This window comes from Chlamydomonas reinhardtii, chromosome 11 (genome assembly GCF_000002595.2).
Source record: "Chlamydomonas reinhardtii strain CC-503 cw92 mt+ chromosome 11, whole genome shotgun sequence".
In the NCBI taxonomy this organism is placed as follows: Eukaryota; Viridiplantae; Chlorophyta; class Chlorophyceae; order Chlamydomonadales; family Chlamydomonadaceae; genus Chlamydomonas; species Chlamydomonas reinhardtii.
The window spans coordinates 1968641-1988320 of NC_057014.1; the positions used below are offsets into that span (position 1 = coordinate 1968641).

Genomic DNA, 19680 nt, shown 5'->3' on the forward strand with positions numbered 1-19680 from the left:
CTTGTATGGCTGGGTCGGGGGGAAGTACGGGACAGGGGTCGTGCCAATCTTAATTGTGTTGGTCATGTTGCGGCGCATGGCGGCAAGGGTAGCTTTTCCTGTGGGCCCGTCAAGGTTGGGGTCCGAGCGAGACTTGTCGTGCCAGATGGCGGTGGTGGCACACTTGGTGTGATTGACACGCAGGCTCGCCCACTCGGCGTAAGATGCGATTTTGTCACATTGAACCTGCAGGTCGTCGAGCGAGTTGGTGAGCGCCGCCAGGTCGTCTGCGTACGCGGCGGCACTGCAATGGTATTGCAGGTTTTCGCTGGGGGTCAGGCAGCCGTAGTGGTAGCCCCGTCCGCCCGCATGGAGCCAGCGGACAAGAGGTTCCATGAACAGAATAAAGAGCACAGGTGAGAGTGTATCACCTTGCACGGTGCCTCGCTCTATAGGAATGGCGGATGTGCTTCCATGGTCGGTGCGGATGCGGGTGGTCGCATGTGCATATAGGTTGCGGAATGCGCAGATCGAGGAGGGGGGGGAGGAGGCGACGGAGGGGGAGGAGGAGACGACGGGGGAGGCCTGCGGACGGCGGGGGTCACCGGCGGCGGCGAGGGGTACAGGCCCTCAATGCAGGTGGCGCAGCACGAGTGCGAGCTGGACTCGAACATGGTGTAGCGGCAGGTGCCGTCGCCGCGCTGGCACAGGGCGGCGGGCGTGTTGCAGGTGGGCGCGGCGGTGTTGTTGACGTGAATGCACAGTTGGGAGCCGTTGGCGCCACCGTTGAGCTGGGCGAGAGCGCGGACGCTGAGCACGCCGGTGTTGTATTGAGTCAGGAAAGCGAAGGTACGTGCCTGGCCGTTCAGAGTAACCTGGCGCACGGCCTTCTGGCAAACCTCCTGCACCTCAAACTCAATCTTGTCGAGCCGCTGACCGATGATTTTGCAGCACTGGTTGGTGGCGTCCGAGCAGCCAGGCTGCGAGTAACAAGAGGATGCGCAAAGGAAAACATAGTTAGAGCGAGCTCGGCTTGAAAAGCAAAGGTGGACTAGAGCAGGCTGTCGCGCGCCATTGTGCTAGCGCTACGGGGGTCGACCCCGCGACTCGCCACCAGAGCCCGAGCAACCCCGAAATCTGCATTCGAGAGCAGAACTGCCATATGGCGCTCACCATCTCGATGTTATAGCAAATTTTGTCAAGTTTGCCGCTAGTGCCACTGGGGCCAACCTCGCCTAGCCGCAGGCGGTAGGGCGAGGCCTTGCAGCGGTAATCATTGCACTGGCAGTAAGGGAAGGTGGCCAGAGCAGCGGTCGAGTCCTGGCCCCAGTCCACGGGGAGTCCATCCTGGGCGTAGCCTGCAGCATTGCACAAGCCCAAGGTCAGCACTCCAGCCCAAACGCAATGCATAATCGAAAGCCTAGCTACTCATGTTCGCTCCTACCCGAAGGAATTAGCGAAAGCCCGAAGGCCAGTAGCAGCAGGGCTCCTGCCGCTCGCCGGAAGCGGCCCATTCTAGCGTCCAGCGCCAAAGAGCTTTTGCTCAAGGTAAGGAGTAGTCGAGGCTGCGTCTATGTGAAAAGATGACGGCTTAAGGAGCGAGTGAAGGAAGGATTTGAAGTGTGCTCAGCTGTCTAACAGTGGCTCAGTGCCTCAACGCCTTGCTTGTTATGCTTGGCTATTGTATTTATAGAGGCTGGAGTGAGCAGCTGTGTTGTGACTGAGGAGTCCGGGGCTCGGGGCTATACCGGGCTCGCGGGGGCGCAACATTCCATCGCGCCGTGCACCCGTAGCTCGGTCGCGGGCCCGTAGCGGGCGGGCGGCCAGTAGCGCCCGCTAATGTGACCGCCCAATACCTAGACATCACGGGGTCTCAAGACTTTTCCCATACTCCCCCACTCGGGCCCCGGTAGCAAGCCACCAGTCAATGCTGCAGCATCTTCCGACTTTGCCTTTTGCCGATACTCTTTCCCACATGCTAAAACAGCTCATTATGATAACATGCATTGGGCGCGCGCAGCTAATGCATGTCACGTTTCCTTCTATGGCCCTTCTGTACACAAACATGCCACATGTTGGCCGCCGTGTGACTCGCTGTCCTGTGCAACACTCATGCGTGCTGGGGCCCGGGAGGAATGCCAGATAACAAAGCAGCCCATGTGAGAGCGGATGATCGGTGGCACCCGTGGAGCCCTCGTTCGCAGCAAGGTGGGAGGGGCGTGCGTTTGTAGGGTCTCAGGGACTCAGACTCAGCCGCACACACGGCTCCTGCCTGCTGCCAGAGCCTGGTCCGTGCATGTGCCCTTTAGGTGCTTTAGTACCTTGAGGCGCACGGGCCGTGTGTTGACACAAGATGCCGGGCAGATCCGCATCGCATTTGAAAGGGGTTATGGAGGCGTGCAGAAGGAAGTGTATGAAGTGTATGTGGGGGCTAAAGTCGGACACCCGGCATGCAGTAAGGGGCAACATGCACGTGCAGCGGGTAGGCCGATAGGAGCTCTGCTTGACTTAAGCGGGGGAAAGCAATGTGCGGCAGCTGCCGGCTGCACTGCCCCGACAGCCCATGCGGCCATGCCTGGCCGTGCCACTGCGGGCGGGTTGTAGATTCCACTGCGGGGGGGGGCGTAGTTGCCGTTCATGGGGTACGGAGTGATTAGCTACAAGGGGGGGGGGGGGGGTACTGTACTCCAGTCGAAGTAACATCAAGACCCAGGACCGCGGGGTGAAGCGCCGAAGTATTGCACGGCCGGTGGCGCCGGCACAGTGCTTGGATCTGCGCGGCACGTGCGCAATGCATGCTGTTCAGCAAAGCTGGCACACGTCCATGCGTGGGCGCGTGGTTTGCGGTGCAGCTAGTGCATGCGTGGTGTGGGGGCGCCGCATGGCGGGACAGGGCGGGGGTGGGGGCGGGATAGCGCCTTGGGTTCATGGGCACGGTGGCCATGGCGTGCGCGCCGATGCGCATGCGGGCGAAAACACCCACATGGGCATGCGTGCAGTCGGACAGCGCGGCTTGCTGTGCGTAGACAGCTATGTGCATGTTGGTCGGACGGCTCCAGTCGCGCACATGCTGAAACGCAGAATTGGCGTCTGTAGACGCCGTAATGCAGTTGGCTCGTTGTGTACGGGGTTAGGGCGTGGGGCGAGAGGGGTTGGAGCACCCAAAGCCAAAAGGTGCGGCGGGCGGAGGGGGCAAAGGGCGCCGCGAGCGTGGCGTCCTGTGTTCGTGCTGTTGACAGCCACCGCCCGCCCCCTCCATCATGGGCGGCGCTTCCCGGAGTGGCAGGTGTAGACTTTGTGGTGTGGGCTGCGTCCTTAGCGCTAAGGTTGCCAGCCCATGCGACAACAGCAGGCAGCACCTGACGAGCTGCGGGTCGCGGTCGTCACAGTCACAGGTGTGGTTTGGAGGTTGCACGGCCCTGAGCCAGGCCCCTGCAATCGTGCATAGCAGCGCGGCCTGCTGCAAAGCTGCAGCGCCACCCAAAATGCCATCGCTGGTGGCGGGCCCACTTGGGGCATGCTGCGCGCGAAAGGGGGTCAGGGTGCACCGTGCCAGGCCATCACAAGCCGCCACGCGTCTGCCCATACGTCGGCGTGCCGGCCATCAATGCAGCCTGGCTCGCGCAGGCTCGCGCGCCAACTGAACATGTGCATTACGTCACAACGGAGGTTGTGCGTGTTGACCCACGTGCACCCTGCATGCGGGAGGCCTTACGCGATGCGGCCCACGCGGGTTTGCCTGGCACACGGTCTGGGGAGTGGGTGGCTTCATGTATGGCGCGCATGTGTGTGGCGCGCATGTTGGACGGCATCATGGGCCATCTGGGTTGAGCGTCCCGGTTTGATTGATTGGGTTGGCTTGCTCGTACAGCACATTTTGGTGGTTCGGCAGTTTGGTGACCATCGGGATATACCATCTGGGTGCCTGACCGTGGTGCCTGACTCTCATTTCCACTTGATGCCGGTTGCCGGGTGCCGCCGTGCCGGGCAGCCTGGACGACGTCGCTTGACAATGACACGGTCGGGCTCTCGGGCTGACCTTGGCTGCGGGCTGACCCAACTGGCGCAGCAGCTGCAAAAGCGCAACACCACAAAGCACGGAGGAGGTCCAGGCCTCCTGGACTCCTGCCGTGGAGCAGGGGCGAGCAGCATGGTATGTGGGGGTTATGCCCAGGGGTGCACATGGGAGTAAGTGGGAGCCCCTGGCGGCGGGTTTGCTGCATCACGGTGGACTGAGTGAACACACTCACAGCCGCGCGCCCTTCGCTCAGAACCAACCGCTCGAATGCACCCGTCCACCACTAACAGGCAGCCACGTGCACGCTTAATGTTATGACTTGGAACACGGGCCATGCCATCTGGCACGGTTTGTCGCGGTAACAATTGCCAACCTGCCGGGTTCCTCTGCATGCTCCATCCATCCATGTGACGGCCTGGCACCTAGCCCAACAACCGCAGCCGGTGTAACCATGCTCGTAGCTCTGGCCTGCAGAGCACTAAACACGCGCGCTCTAATGGCAATAGGTGGTAGCACGTCGAAGTTAGGTGGTGACATGTGATACGTGCGCGAGGGGAGGGAGGCAGACGGCAGGAGGTGGCTCCGGACTCGGCGGCTTGGGGGAAGGCGGGGGAGGTGACGGCGGTTGGGGCGCGCTGGGGGAAGCGCTCGGCGGCTCCGGCAGGGTCGGCGCCCCGGAAGTAGGTCGGGCGGAAGCGGGGGGGGGGGGACGGGGGACGCCGCATGCCGCTGCTGCCCAGCAGCCGACAGGGCGACGGCGGTGACGGGGGTGGGGACGGCGGCACGGCGGCACGGGAGGGGGAAGGGCAGCGCGGCGGGAGCGACAGGCGGCGGTGGCTTGTTGTGGGAAGCTAGCATTTCGAGGCTGGTCATGGCGACGGCCAGGAAAGCTGGGTTGGGCGGCCTTGGTGGTGGGGCCGGCTTGGGTGGGCTGGGCGGGCTGGGTTGGGGGTTGGGGCTGGGTGGCCAAGGCGGCTGCGGCTCCGGCCTGGGCGGTGCCGGCGAGGGTGGCATCGGGCTGGGCTCTGGGCGGGGCGGCGGTGGCGACGGCGGTTCCGGGCTGGGTGGCGTAGTAGGCCCCGGGGAGGGCGGTGAGGGCGATGGCGACATGGCGTGGCCGCAGGCTGTGCCAGCGAGGAGCCGGCAACGGCCGTCACTCGCTCGGGCTCCCGTCTGCCTTACGCTAAGCAAGGGGGTGTTCGGTGTTGCTCTGCAATGCCCATGTAAATGCTCGTGCTCATCGGCACGGTGTCACAAGACCCCTCCGGACCCGGCCCAACCTACCACGCCCCAGCCGAGCGGGCGCCCCTGCCTACGCTCGCCGAGACACTGCAAGATCCGGCACTTTCATGTCACCTGCAAATATATTGCCGCACTTCCACGCGTTGTCGGAGTTACTTCTGCTGGACGTGCACTTCCCTCACCGGTGGGGCTCCAAGCCGGTACCGCTTGGGACATTGAAAGTGGTTGCGGACTTACAGAGGAGACACTCCAAACAAATTCACGTTCGCGCGACCCCGCCTGGTCAACGGCTCCATGGCACGGACACAACGAATGCAGCAGGACTGGGCAGGACCCCCTGGCATGGAGTCTTGTTGCATCGCCTGTGGTGTGGCCCGGCCCAGTGCATCTCAGCACGCAGCTACAGTGGAGTTGCAGATATCCAGTAAAGCACATGACACCTGCGCTCCAGTTCATGGCGCCTGAGCCCGGCGGGCGTCGATGGTCACGACAATGTGGCGGAACGCGGCGCCGTGTTACACCGGTCACAGGCGCTTTAAGCTGGTCCGCTTTTCGAAGACATATATAGAGCGCATCATAAGCGTTCATCCCACGTGGGATCGAGCCTTTAGACCGAATGCAATTGCGACAGTGCCATCGCGGTTTCAATTGGCGGGCACTCACCGGACCGACTCGGCCTGATGGTTAGCCCATCAGTGCGGTCCATAGATATAGACATCAGTTCGCCATTTACACTCCATCCGGCCAACAACGGTGTGAACAGACACTGAGAGTTTTAGAACAGAAAACGACCGTCTGCTTGGCGTCATCATAGAGCTATTCGCACGTACTGGAGGGCTTTGCCGCATATCCGCCCGGCAAGCTAGCCGAGCACTGCGCAAACAGCAATGCGGACATTGCGAGCTTGTCGGCGCGAACTCCTGACGCTGGGCTTGATATTGCTTGGATGTGGTTTTCTAAGGTGCGAAGCTACGTTTGCAGCAAAGTTACTTGGCCTGTACACTTCGCGAACTTCCTCAGTTTTGGGGCCTCTAAACGCATGGGCACTCTAATCCGTGCAGGCTACCTTTCCAGGCTGAAGCTGCTCGGATTTTGCAAGCACTCAGCGACGCAGCGGGGCCTGCCTCCTTTCCCTCGTCAAGCCAGTGCGTCTCTGATGCTATGTCTAGTCCTATAACGGTCGTATTTGCGGGTGGTGATATGACCACCTGGTGTGCGGCGGTGGAGACGCTCAGCCTGGCGACATGTGATGCAAAGTCTGAATGCTGCGCTCGCGGCGCGTGGCCAGTGGCCCGGCTAGAGGTGCTTGCAGGTGCGGTAACTTACTATAGATATTTTGAGCTGGGCTTCACCAGCGTCTGAACCTTTGTATGGCATTGTTCGCCGTCGCATAGTGTCGCGCCCGCCCACTTCCTGCTCCTCTGCCCTCGCCTCCACCGCTCCCTCTTGCCCCTCCCTCCTTCCGCCACGCAGACCGCGCCTGCACCGCCTCCAACATCGCGGGCGTGACCGTGGACGGGCAGCCCTGGAGCTCCTTCTCCTTCAACGCCGCAGCCGGCGTCCTGTCCATCTCAAATTTGTACGACCCGGCCGTGCCCGCGCTCACCTCCCCCCAGCCCAACTCCCAAGTGGTGTGCGTCTCTCTCAAAGGCACGGGCACCTGCGCCAAGTCCGCGGGCCTCTGCCGCCGCATCACCGTCGGCGGCGACTGTGCCGTGCTCGCAGCCGACGCCGCTGGCGCCTGCTGCCCCGTCGCCGAGGCCCCCACCTACCAGGCCGCAGACGGCTCTGTTCCGCTGGACAGGGAGACGAGCCAGGCCTTCAACGTTACGTTGCAGCTGAACCGCAAGAGCGCGACCTACACCTGTGCCAAGCTGGGCGCCAGCCGGGCCGACCGGCGCGCGCTGTTCAAGCGCGTCGCGGCCACCTACGCGGCAGCGCTGGTGAGGGCGGGCGGGTCGTCAGTGGGCGCTTTGGCAGCACGGCGCGTGTCAAGTAGTGGAGCGGGGGCGGGGGTGTCATTACCAGCCCGAACTAGACCAAACCAAGCTAAACTAGCGGAGCCAGCAGGTGCAGGGTGGAATGGGGGGGGGCGGGCGGGATCGGCAGGTGCAGGGTGGAAGGGGGGGGGGTCAGGGCGCCGCAGGTGGGCAGGGAGCGAGGGACAGCGCGTTGCGACTGGGGTGGGGTGGGGCAGACTGAAGAGGTGCCGGGGCCGGTGTAAGCAACCCCGCCCTTTGCCTGGGGGCTTTCACGATATCAGGGGCAACACACGGCGGCAACACGAAGCAAGGCAGCCGCTGGGCAGCGCGGAAGCTCCCCCTTAACCTTCTCACCTCCACCTCCTGCCCCATTCCTCCGCGCCTCTCCCCGCCCCTCTGCCCCACTGCAGGGCCTGCCGGGCAAGTCGGTGGCTGTGGAGGACAGCGTGTGCGGCCGCAGGAGCAACGTGCTGAGCCTGCTGGTGCGCATGAGCGGCGGCCGCCTGCCCCACTGGGCCGCGGTGGAGGGCCGCAGCGCCGCCATCCTCAAGGCCCTGTCCGCCGACACGGGCGGCGTACTCGTGGCGGCCACGCCCGTGGTCCCCAGCAGCAGGGGCAAGTTCGTCAAGGGCCCCGCCGCCAGCACCGGATCCGGATCCGGCGCCGTGCCTACACCTTCGGATCCAAGCCCCAGCCCCAGCCCGAGCCCGCCGGTGCCCAGCCCGGCGCCTTCCTCGCCACAGCCGCCCAGCCCGGGCCCACAGCCGCCCTCGCCGCCGCCGGTCCCGGCGCCGCCGTCGCCGCGCCCGCCGCGCCCGCCGTCGCCGCGCCCGCCCAACCCCGCCTTCCTCACGGTGGCCATCAGCAGCCTTGACATGCTCTTCTCGCCGGACCTGCCGCCGCCGCCCAGCAATCCCTCGCCGCCACCGGAGCCGCCGGCGCTGCCGCCGGCGCCGCTGCCGCCGTGGGCGCCCGGCACCAACGTCACCTACGACGAGAACGGAAACGTGATTAGCATATCCATAGGAGAAGTTTACGCCTGCGAGGAGAACTGCTGCGAGTGCTGCTGCGTCCGGATCACGCCGCCCGTGTTCAGCACGGGCGGCTGGCCGGGCGGCGGGCATGGCGGCGGCTGGACTGGCGGCGGCGACGACGGCGGCTTTGACGACGGCGGCTTTGACACCGGCAGCACCGGCGGCGGTGTGATGATCCAGTCGCCGCCGCCGGCCTACCCCTCGCCACCGGCGCCGCCCTCCTACCCCTCGCCTCCCTCGCCGCCTCCTGCGCCGCCCAGCCCACCCTCGCCTCCCCCAGAGCCGCCGAGCCCGCCCAGCCCTGACCCGCCCAGCCCCGATCCGCCTTCGCCGGAGCCGCCTTCGCCCGAGCCACCCAGCCCGAAGCCGCCCAGCCCAGAGCCGCCGTCACCCGAGCCGCCCAGCCCGGAGCCGCCCAGTCCCAACCCGCCCAGCCCCAACCCGCCGCTGCCTCCGCCGCCGCCGCCGCCGCCGCCGCCGGAGGGCGAGGAAGGCATTGAGAAGGACCCCTGGGGCTAAAGCCTCAGGGTCAGCTACGTACTGCCAACACCTGCTGCTGGGCTCGCTCCGCAACCAGAGCAGCTACTGGTAGCGTGTCGCCCTCCGTGTCTGCGCGCGCTAACAGGAACGGCCCTGTTTTTGAGTCCACTCGGAGCCAGGGCAGTACGGTGCGAAGCGCGGCTATCGACAATACTCTTCCGGTTTTGCGGGGGTCCACACGCGAGCCATTGTGGCCTAGGCGCAATCGTCTGGTCGCACGCGCAATCGCGCTCGCATATCTCACGCGCATTCATTTGCTGCTACAGGGAGGTTTGTGTGTGTGCGTGCGCGGCCGGCCAGTGGTTGGCCGATTGTCGACTGTGTGTGTGTTCGTGTGGTGGTGGACTTTACGACGATTGGCATTGAAAGTAATTATCCATGCCCGCATTGGGGTTGATGGTTAGTCGTGGGGAAATCATATCAGTGACTTCGCCCCTTACATTCATACGGGATCATGGGAGTACGTGATTGAGTCGGTGTGACACACGCAGTTGCGCGTAGTGATGAGGTGGGGCTGTGGGAAAGCGCCTGTGTGCGTATAACTGCGTGCGCGCCTGTCAACAGCTTCCGTTGGGGGCTCTGTTGGGGGGGGCAATCATGTACCGTATGCATCCGCGCCTGCAACAAGGCGTGTAGGCTGACGTGGCGGCGCACCTGCACATTTGTCAGCAAGTTGTCAGGGGCCTGCGTGGACCGACCAGGCACCGCACACGTAAGACAGCCATTTTCTGTATCAGCTGGCAGTTTGGTGTGTTGAGTATGAGTTGCCCCTTGAATAGCGGTACGTGGTGATGGCATTGATGCATTTATGCATGACTCTCCAACCCCACCCCACCCCTCCCCAGCATCAGAACCCGGGAGAACGGTTGCGGTAGAGTTGCATCACACGCTGGCGTGTGTATGGTATGCATGACCCGCGTGGTATGGGGCCACGCTGTCCAAGGGCTTGCTGAAAAGTGAATGCCCCCATGACAAGTGGCGCGCTTGAATTACTGTGCCAGGTAGAAAACAATTGCATTGTCGGAGCACGCCCGGCGGCGCGAATTTCAAGCATTGGCTTAGGAGATTTTGCGCCTTGGACGCGTTGAGTCCCCAATCGACTTCAACTTCATGTTTGGTTGGGATTGTTGCCGGACAATACGACTGCGCTTAATTGAAGCTCGGGCCCACCGCACAGCGGTACTGAGTGGCATTGGGGGAGGGATGAGTTGTGGCTGTTGTGCGTGTTATTGTGAAACGTTGAGTGTGGCGCCTCGCAAGGTCTGTTCCGGGTGGAAGCCTTGGGTGGAAGCCTTGAGTGAAAGCCGGCGACGCCTTGCACGCCGGGCAGCACGTGTACGAGTCCCGCGACCTGGACTCAGCTGCGAGCCCCGCAGACTTGCGCGCAGACTGGACTCAGCTTGCGTGCCGGTGTCTGGTTTGCGGTCGTCGCTGGTGAGCATGGCATAGCATATGTGGTGGTCCTGTGCCTGCTGTGCTTTGCCTTGGCAGCGGGACGCGGCAGGACACATGGCGGGCGGTGCTTGTACCGAACCAACCCCGGCTATGTCCGGGATATCAGAACCTTCAACCTCAGACATGCACCAACTTGGCGTGGCGTGGCCCATGGGCGCAGTCTACTTCCCCTTTGATGAGGAGAGCTTGTTTGTCTTTATGTACTTGTAAAACGTTTCCTGATTAGGTGCTGTTGGAACCGGGACCCCTTAGCAGCTTTTACAGCGAGTACGGCCGGGCCAGGCCAACGCTACAGCTGCTGTTGTCGTGTGGGCCTGTGTGGGCGGGCTGTTGAGTGCGTGGCCGGGCTCGATGGAGGTGGAACGGGCGGCTCGGCCGGCGTGAGTGCTGCCTGAGGCTGACGCATTTGTTGTGGCGGCGGGCGGCATGAGCGCCTTGACAACTGCCCCCCAACGACCCGGGCCTTGCAAGGCATACTGTGCGTGCGAGTATACTCTTGACCGCCTGTCCTGAAACTGTGCCACTTTGCCGTATACGTCCTGATACGTCAGCACGTCACACAGCCACGCAAGCCCCCAAATTCCACCTGTACACACAGATTACCGTACGTGTGACCAGCAGCGAGCCCCAGCAGTCGTCTTCCCCAGTTCCCCTGCTGGGTTGCTGCCAGTGTTCACCCGTCTCCCCCAAGGCGCAGGCAGCAAGGCGCCCCCTCATGTTGTAGCGGGACAGCTTGTCAAAAGGCATGTGTAGCAGGAACGCCGTAAAAGGACTTGATGTCGAGCTGGGGCTACCCTTAGAGTAGGGACTTACGCGCCGTCAGGCCTTCCTCCCACAGCATGTCAAGATTTGCATAAACACACATGCACACAGGCGTCGAAGGCGCTGGATCCTGGTGCCTCAGCCCCCAGGCCCCCGGCGGCGCTTTCATGAAAGGCCTGCGGCTCCCCCGACTCCCCCGACTCCTGCGACGCCTGCGGGCACCCACGCATCACACCAGCCACACGCAAGCGGTGCCGCCTGTGCGCCCTACCACTGATGAGACACAAACCGCGGCGGCAATGAGGCGCTCCTCCTTCCCCTTGCTCGACAACAGCTCCTCGGCCGCGGCCGCGCTCACGCACTGCCGCATGCTTTGTGCCACCGCTACCACTACCGCACGCCCCACGCAGTGTCACACTTTGGGCGGTCCGCCGCATCTCAACAGCCCACCGGTACCGGTACCATACACCGCCTGCCTGCCCAGCCTGCCCTCAAGTGGAACGCACACATACATTCCAGTCCTTATGACAATGGGTACCGTGTATGGAGTGCGTGTAAGGCGCCATTGCATGTGGCATGGGGCTTGCCCTGCCATCCTGCCTGCCTGCGCTCCTTCCTGCCTGCCCTCCTGCCTGCCCTCCTGCCTGCCCTGCTGCCTGCCTGAGACTCTTGAAAGGTCGGTCGGCACCAGCGAGAGAGCATCAGCCAGCAGACAGAGGGCGTGCCTGCTTCTCACCTACAGACTACAGCGTTACAGCAGGTGCTGCAGGCACCCGCGCCGCTACCGCGGTTGTGTGTGCGCGTCTGTGTGTACCGGTATGCGTGTGTGTGCATTCGTGTGTGCGTGTGTATGTGTGTGGTTACCGCAGCCCCACCACCTGCACCGGGGAAACCCATTGCTCCCGCTCCGCGACCACACCGCTGCCTCCCAGCCCCGGCCCCGGCCCCGTGCCCAGCCGTCTTCCCGCCACCCCACCCTGCTGCCACCCCAGCTGCTGCCCCTGATGGGGCTTGTGTCCTAGCCCGCCGCGGCGCCCCAGCGTCACGAGGCAAAGCCCCGGGCTCACCACCCACACCGCGACGCCGCCGCCACTGCTACCGCCGCCAGTGCTACTGCCACCACCGCCAGCGCTGCGGCTGCTACTGCCGCCGGGCTTCGCCGCGCCCGCTGCGGGCTGTAGCCACTCCACCACGCGCGCCCGCGGCGCCGCCACCGCCGCGCCCGGTGTGACCGGCGCCCTCGCCTGCATGGCTGTAGCTGGCGTGGACTGCGGCGGAGGCTGTAGCAGCGGCACGGCCGCAGGTGGAGGCGGCGTGTTGGGGGCGGGGACAGGCGAGCCTGGCGCCAAAATCCGCAGCTCCACACGCCGCCACCGAATGCACCAGCAGTTGCTACTGCCGGCACTTACCGGGCCAGGGTTGGTACTGCCGCCGGGCGTGCCGCCGGGCGCGTGTGCAGGAGCCGTTCCCAGCCACCGTGGGAGGGCTGCGGCGGGCATGGCGGCGGGCGTCGCCACGGCGGCGGTCGTCACACCGCCCGAGCCGGCCGTTGCTACAGCCGTGAGTGTAGCAGTGGCATTAGCCGTGGCGGCAGCACCAGTGGCCGCGGCTGCAGCACAGGCCCGGTTTGCGGCCGCCGCCAGCTCCACCGCCGCCGCCGGCGTCATGCGCCGCCGCACCCCCTGCGGCGGCGCGTCAGACCCGGCCGGCGGCGTCGGCGGCGCCGCCAGCGGCGGCAACTGACCATCATCACTATCAGCTGCTGCTGTTGATACGGCGGCGGCGGCGGCGGCAGCGGCGGCAGTAACGGCCTTGGCCGCCGCTGCGGTGCCCGCCGCCGCCGCCCCGCTGCGCTGCTTGCAGTTGTACTCGTGTACGAGCAGCCCCAGATGTACTGCTGCCGACACGACGGCTTCCAACTGCAGGTACGCAGCTTCCAGGGTGGGCGGCGGTGGCGGCAATGGCGGCGGCGGCGGCAGCGGCATCGATGGCGCCGCCGCCGCCGTCGCCGCCACCGCTGCACCCCCGACCTGCTGCTCCTGTCGGCTGCTGCGATTGCTGGTGGTGCCGTCACTGTCCCTTGTGGTGGTGGCGGTGGCGGCGGCGGAGGCGCCGACAGCCGGAGCGCTGCGCGGCGGCCGCGGCGGCAGCCCAAGCAGCTGCTCCGCCAGCGCCGCCGTCAGGCTGCGGCGCGCCGCCGCCGCCGCCACGGCCACGCTCACACGCGGCCGCAGCTGCGGCTGCGGCGGCGGCAGCGGCGGCGGACGCGGCGGCGTGGTCACAGGTGCTGGCGGCGGCGGCGGCGCATTACGGGCCCAGGGAGTCGCCGTCGGCCGCATGGCGCCCGACGTGCCTCCTTCGCCTTCCCCTCCTTCTCCCACCCCCCGGGCCAATACGCCACCGCAACTCTCCCCCGCCCCTGCTGCTGCACCCGTTCCTCCTGCCGCCGCCGCCGCCGCCACCGTTCCTGTCCCTGTCGCAACCACTGTGGGCGCCACTGGCGCCGACGTTGCACCGCCGGCTGTGGCAGCACCTGCAGCACGCGCCGCCGCCGCCCCCGCCGCCGCAGCAGCTGCCGCGATGCGCTGCTGGTGGCGGCGCAGGAGTCCGGCAAAGTCCCTCCACACGTCTTCCTGCGTTTGGCGTGCGCGTATGTGCTGCTCAGTAGATGCATGGCCCATTCCAGCGGGTCGACATGATTACCGTACGGTACTTCTGATGATGATTCATGCATCATGATGATTCATGCATTGCGTTCTCCCCATGACTACATTCATACACACGTGCTACACACGCCACGCAAGAGACACATACACACACGACGGTTGCTGCATCGCATACCGCACACAGTCTTTGCGCTTACACACACACACGCACATGTAGCCACCGGAAGATCGCATCGCCGAGGAGCCGGGCCTGTGGGCGTGTGCGCATGGGCGGTAACGGTAACGGTGACAGCGGCGGTAACTGTAACGGTGACGGTAACGGTTGAACCTGTAGGGCAGCCTCAGCGGCTGGTCCCTCACCCACCACTAGAGTCATCAGCAGGTTGTTTAGGTGCCGCAGCTTACGCAGCCACATGCTGTGGTGCTGCCCACTACCGACTCACCCGCAAGGATGGGTTGCGGGCGCAGATGCGCTCATAGGCACCTCGCATGGCAGCAGACGGCGGCGCCGGCGCCGAACCAAAGCCGCCAGCACAGCCCCCCGCGCCGCCGCCGCCGCCGCCGCCGCCGCCGCCGCCGCCGCAGGCTGCTGCGCCGTAAGCGCCGCCGGCCGGAGCCAGCAGCTTGACGGCGCCTCCGGACGCGTCCTCCGCCGCCACCAGCGCCTGCGTAGGGGGCGCGAGAGAGGTGCGCGCACACGAGGGCTCTGCGTGGGATGGCGGTCTCTCGCTTCCAAGCGCCCCAGCACGTTCCAATACCCATACCCGCGCACCTCCGCACCCCCCCCCCATCTCCGCACCTCCCAAACTTCTTCATACACACAAACACAATCCCCATCCACACATGGACACATTCCCGTCACACACACACACACATACACAAATCCCTCTCATCAAACGAACACAACCCCTCTCATCATTCATCACACGAACACAATGCCCCGCCCTACCCGTGCGGCCGCCGCCACCTTCCCCGCCACCCGCTCCAGCTCCCCCGCCAGGTGCCAGCTGGTCAGTAGCGGCCTGCTACTGCCGCTGTAGCCGCCGCCGCCACCGCCAGCGCCGCCGCCAGATATTGCCGGCGGCGCCGCTGCTGCCAGTGTTGACCTCGGTGCCATCCGCCATCCGCCGCCGGCGCCGGCGCGGGCGCTGACGCCGGCGCCGGCGCGGCGTGCTTGCAGCGACACGGGCCGCGGCGGATGATGCAGGAAGCCGTGGGCTCTTGCGACGCCCAGCGGTGCCGCTGGCGATGCTGCGTGTGCGGAGGTGAACAGATCAGAGCGGCGGGCGGCTGCGGTGGCGGGGTGCCGCCAGTGCGGCAGCGGTGGCTGCCGCTGCTGCTGCGGCGGCAGGGGCGGGTCCGTGTGAGGGCCGTGGAAGGCTCCAACACCACTGCCCTTCTCACTGCTGCCACCAGCGCCGCCACGCGCACCCGCGCCGCTGTGGGCACTGCCAGCTGCCGCGGTGCCGCCGCCGCCGCCGCTGGCGGCGTCATATGTCGAGGCGGCGGCGCCGCCGCCAGCCGCCGGCGTCACCGGGCCCAGCCGCAACACGCCAGCGCTGAGTGGCATGAGCGACCGGCGCGGCGGCGGCACCGACGACGAGTGAGGAGGTGGCGGCGGCACGCGACGCCCTGTTGCAGGCGGCGGCCCCTGCGGTGGCGGCGCCACTCCATGCGCCCCCCGAGGCCGCGGCGGAAGGGTCGTAGCTGCGGGCTGGTTGGCGGCTATGGGTGCGGCGGCAGCGGTGGTGGCAGCGGCATCTGCTAGCTGCCTGGTTGGCAGCTTTGTAAGAGGTCGAATGAGGGGCGGAGCGGAAGCTGGCGGAGGTCGCTGATCCAGCCTTGGCACCGCTGGTAACAGTGCCGACTGTGTGGAGGAGCCGTTGGCGGGTGCACCCGCACCCGCGCCCGCGCCGACAACACAGTCCGGCTCTGCTGCGACGGCGCCCAGCGGCTGTAGCTGCAGCAGCTGCAGCTGCGGCGTTGGCGGCTGCGATGACGCGCCCGCAGACACGCTGCCAACCGCCGCCGCCTGTGGCGCACCTGCCGGGCCCGCAGCACCTGCTGCTGCAGCCCTGGCCTCCGCCGCTGCCGCCACCAGCTGCGTTGGTGCCGGCGGTGCACTGGCCACTGCTGCTGTGGAGGCTGGGCTGGTAGCAACAGCGGCAGCAACGGCCTTGGGCCATGGCGGGGCCGTGGCTGCAGCATCCGTGTCTGCAGGAAAGACCAACGCCAGGTCCGCGGCAGCAGCAGCAGCAGCAATAGGCACACCCTCACACTCACCCTTTCCTGCGCCTGCGTCCATATCATGACGTACTCCGGCACCGCCACCACCGGTACCCAGCATCGTGCCCTTGGCAGCGGGGGCGGCGGCAGCGTCAGCGGCTGCAGCATCTGGTTCTGCTGGCTGCGGTGGTAATGGTGGTGGCGGTGGCGGCAGTGGCGACGGGCGCCCTGGGTAGCGGCCGTTGTGCGCCATGAAGTGGTCATAGCACCTGTGTGTGAGAGGGTGAGGCGGCAGTGGCAGAGGCGGGATGCTTGCCAGTTTAGGACCTGTCCCATTTGCTGGGAAGTCATGGCAGGCGGAGGCTGCCCTACAGGCCGTGATGCCTGGGGCGCGAATTGAAGGTGCTGGGACCCTGGCGAGCGACACGTTGTGGCGTGCGCCGGGTACACAGCGCCCTGCCTTGCATGCAGCCATACGCGCCCCCATGTGCTACACTGCCGAGCCAGGCGCACCCCCGCTACCATTTCCGGTTGCACAGCAGCGCGCCAAAACGCGAGATAGCCACTCTTGTATGGCAAATCACGCAAAAATGGAGTCGGAGGGCATCGATCCCCCTACCTCCCGCAGGTTGCAGGCGCTCAGCGTCAGATGCTAAGCGGGCGCTCTACCATTTGAGCTACGACCCCGTTTGGTGCACTAGCCGAGAATCGAACTCGGGTCTGGTCCGTTCCGCACCAGACGCCCATGCACCTGGTCTGGCAAGGACCTATGCTACCACTATACCACTAGTGCGTGACAAACAAGTAGTTCTGCAGCTACCCACTCCGACTGCAGCAGGTTGCTGAGCCAGCAGATAGGGATCACAAAAACGTGTGCTGGGCTCCATGCGCGGGCGCTCATGGCAAGGCAAGGGCGGTGACGCGCAACAAAGCAATGCGCACGCGCTTAGGTAGGACTGTTAAATGAAAGTCACACATTAGGCGCGCGCGTGCCGGCGGGGGAAGGGTTGCGGACGTTGGGGACTATCCATGGCGTGTCATGGCAGGTGGCATGTCAATGCGTGATGTGTACGCGTGCTACTATTCATCGCTACTTATCGCGCTATTAAGGGGCACACGTCAAGGTGGCAATTGCGTCAACTTAGCCATAGCGACCAGAGCTAGAAGGGACCATTGCCAATCGACGGTCGCACATTCGCGAGTATAGCGGAAAAACGTTGTCTAACGACAGGAACCCAAGAATTAATGCAAATTACCGCTGAGTCTAGCCGACTGCCGTGCTCATGTGATTGTGCCAACGTGCGGAGCCATGTGCAGGGGCAGTGCCTCGAAATCCTTCACGCACCCCTAGCCGAATAAGTGCTGCTACAAGGCATAAGGGACGTGGCGACAGGCTATTAGCCTTCCGTGAGGAGGTGCACTTGCTGGCAAGGCAACGGAGTGTGGAGGATTTGAAAGTGAATTCTCGTGCCTGAAGTGTGCCGGCAGTCTCGTGTGAGGGGTGATTCCGGCCAAGGGGGGCAGGCAGTTCTTTCGGGGGATGCTGAGATGCAGTGTTTTGAAATCCAAAGGGGTTATGGAGGAGGGAACCCTCCCCCGTCACTAACGAGGCGCATATAATGTAGGTGCGGCGGATCAGGAGGTTTCACTCCAACACACACACCGTAACACCACCTCCTGACCCGCACCGCTGTCCTAGCGCACGCTTCACTCATCCTCCTGACAATCCAGGCGATTACACTGCTCCCCCGGCTCGTTGATCCCCCTGCTTTCTGATGATGATGGGACTTGCTCTCAAAGCTCGGGTATATACACCCCCTCCCCACCCCCACCCACCCGCCTGCCCCTTGCCCACCTGCGGCAGGTGTAGAGCCCCGGCGTCAGCTTGTGGCGCCGCCAGTGCGTGCTCCCACCCGGCTTGTGCCGCCCGCACTCCACGCAGCACGCGGCAGCAGCCACCCCCGAGGGCGCGCCGCCGCCGCTGTTGCTGCCGCCGCCGCCGTTGCCGTGCTGCCCACATCCGCTGTTGCCACCGTCGCCGACAGCTGTAGTCGCTGCGGCCGCTGCGGCCGGTGTGGTCGCTGCGGCAGCACGTGATGACGCGTGCTGCCTGGGGCGCTTTGCAGGCTGCGCCTGCAGCTGCGGCTGCGGCAGCGGCGCCTGCCCCCATGCTGCCGGCTGCGCTAAGCCGCCACCACAGCCGCTCCCAGACATACCGCCTAGCCCTGCGTGTGCCACGGCTGCGTCGGCCGCGGCCACCGTCGCAGCAGCAGCATTGGAAGGAGCCGCGCCCTCCGTTGCGCGCCGTTTGCGGTGGCAGGAGGCGTTTGGGGCCGCGGGCGAGCGGTGTGGAGGTGGGCCAGCAGCGGCGGCGGCGGCGGCGGTCGAAGGGCCATGGTTGTGGAGGCGGCGGCGGCGTGCGGATGACGACGATGAACAGGTGCTGCCTGACGTGGCACCATCGCCCTCATCAGCACTGCGGGTACCCCTGCTCCCGCTCCTGCCATCGCCGCTGCCGCCATTACCGCTACTGGTACCGTCACTGCCATCACCGCCGTCGCCACTGGTGCTGCTACTGCCGCTGTCGGCTTCGTCCTCATCAGCCTCCGACGGCAGTGACAGAACTGCGCTGGTGGTGGTGGCGGTTGTGGTGGAGGAGGAGGCCATCTCCAGTAAGCGCCGCCTCCGCCGCTGCCGCTGTCTCTGCTGGTGCTGCGGTGGCGACAATTGCAGGCGGGCGCGCTTGGTCGCCGGCTGCTCGCCCTGCTGCTGGTGCTGCTCCTGCCGGGAGCAAAAGGCCAGAGAAAACAAGCGTTGTGGTTAGCTAGGGACGTATGCGGTGGCGGCACAGTAGATAGCTTGTCACAGTGCGCAGGGTTTCGGGTCAGGTGGGCTTCTGATTTCCCAAAATCCACTTGGCCTAAAAGCACACCCGTTGCTTTCCATTCCATTAGCACATGCCCTTTCATAGCCGTATCCGGAGCCCTTGCCGTCTTAATTAAGCAGTTGGTTACAGACAGTGCTGTGCTCCCCAAGCCCCCAAGCCTTGCCCTACCCTGTCCAATCCAGCCTAGCCCACACCATCCCAGACCAGACCATTACCAGAACATCGCCAGACCACATCAGACCATTTTTTGCCGTACACCAAACCAGACCAGACCAGAGCACCACAGGTCTCAGCCCAGCCCCTCCATGCCGGCAACCTCAACATGGCCAGTTCAGGGCCTAAGTAAGGCTTGAGTCAACTCACTGTGGTGGGCTGGCTAGCTCGGTCGTGGCTTGCGTGTGGCTTGTGAGCGCAGCCTCGGCCGCCCTGTTAGGATCCAAGAGGGTGCCCGGCGAGGTTGCGACCACGTCAAGCGAGGGGGTGCGAGTTGTGCGCACGCGAATTCGTGGATGTCAGGGTCGCGGCGCTTCGCCCACATCGCGCGCAGAAGCACTTGCGCGTGTGGCCAGCAAACTATGAGCATGCACAACATGTTGCAGCGAGCGGCGTTCACCGGGTGTTGTGGAATCGACAGGTCCAACCGCGCGCGGCATCGTTGTGGCCCTCAAGCGTAAAAGGATTCTATGCAGACATCACGTTGGACGTAACATTCATGGTATCGGTATATCGGAAGCAGCAAGCAGTGCCGTGTTGTAAGCGGCCTGGACCGGAAAGAGTCAGTTCTGAATAGCGCTACGCTGTGCAAGAAAAGGCTAGCGCAGAAGGAAACACTAGTATCGCTGAACTTGTTATGTTAGGTCAAGTTTCAAATGGACAGGTGAAAACAGCC

At 64.9% G+C, this 19680-nt stretch overlaps 3 protein-coding genes across 4 annotated transcripts in view; 1 reads left to right on the forward strand and 2 right to left on the reverse strand.

Annotated features, from left to right (window-relative positions):
• CHLRE_11g468359v5 (uncharacterized protein) overlaps positions 1–1693 on the reverse strand; it is a 3590-nt gene extending 1897 nt beyond the window's left edge. Inside the window, exons 1-5 of the mRNA XM_043067568.1 lie at positions 1424–1693; positions 1153–1337; positions 505–959; positions 129–283; positions 1–9 (exon numbers count right to left, since the gene is read on the reverse strand). The exon at positions 1–9 is cut by the window's left edge and continues 1897 nt beyond it. Of these exons, the coding sequence (XP_042919573.1) occupies positions 1–9; positions 129–283; positions 505–959; positions 1153–1337; positions 1424–1493 (874 nt within the window). The 5' untranslated portion in view covers positions 1494–1693. The remainder of the gene's footprint in view (positions 10–128; positions 284–504; positions 960–1152; positions 1338–1423) is intronic.
• Positions 1694–5663: 3970 nt separating this feature from the next.
• On the forward strand, positions 5664–10755 carry CHLRE_11g468362v5 (uncharacterized protein). Its single transcript, XM_043067569.1, has 4 exons — positions 5664–6200; positions 6301–6551; positions 6713–7182; positions 7632–10755. Exons 2-4 carry the CDS (start codon positions 6401–6403, stop codon positions 8772–8774), a joined length of 1764 nt encoding a protein of 587 aa, XP_042919574.1. The 5' UTR covers positions 5664–6200; positions 6301–6400; the 3' UTR covers positions 8775–10755.
• A 22-nt stretch (positions 10756–10777) lies between these two features.
• Positions 10778–19633, reverse strand: CHLRE_11g468365v5 (uncharacterized protein). Of its 2 annotated transcripts, XM_043067571.1 has the most exons (8): positions 19405–19633; positions 19155–19217; positions 17760–18685; positions 15962–16173; positions 14628–15892; positions 14122–14343; positions 13890–13928; positions 10778–13252 (listed from the first exon to the last, which is right to left on the reverse strand). In XM_043067571.1, exons 3-8 carry the CDS (start codon positions 18569–18571, stop codon positions 11873–11875), a joined length of 3930 nt encoding a protein of 1309 aa, XP_042919575.1. In that variant the 5' UTR covers positions 18572–18685; positions 19155–19217; positions 19405–19633; the 3' UTR covers positions 10778–11872. The 2 variants fall into 2 exon arrangements, with proteins under 2 accessions (XP_042919575.1, XP_042919576.1); XM_043067570.1 differs by having other exon boundaries at positions 14628–16173.
• Between the last annotated feature and the right edge of the window lie 47 nt (positions 19634–19680).

Coding starts and splice junctions, on each gene's coding strand:
- CHLRE_11g468362v5 (XM_043067569.1), top strand. CDS start 6,401: ATGTCTAGTCCTATAACGGTCGTATTTGCGGGTGGTGATATGACCACC. Junction 6,552..6,712: donor CCGGCTAGAGGTGCTTGCAG/GTGCGGTAACTT, acceptor TCCGCCACGCAG/ACCGCGCCTGCACCGCCTCC. Junction 7,183..7,631: donor CCACCTACGCGGCAGCGCTG/GTGAGGGCGGGC, acceptor GCCCCACTGCAG/GGCCTGCCGGGCAAGTCGGT.
- CHLRE_11g468365v5 (XM_043067570.1), bottom strand. CDS start 18,571: ATGGCCTCCTCCTCCACCACAACCGCCACCACCACCAGCGCAGTTCTG. Junction 14,344..14,627: donor AGGTGGCGGCGGCCGCACGG/GTAGGGCGGGGC, acceptor CCCCCTACGCAG/GCGCTGGTGGCGGCGGAGGA. Junction 13,253..13,889: donor CGATCTTCCGGTGGCTACAT/GTGCGTGTGTGT, acceptor CCGCCGCCGCAG/CCGCAGCTGCGGCCGCGTGT.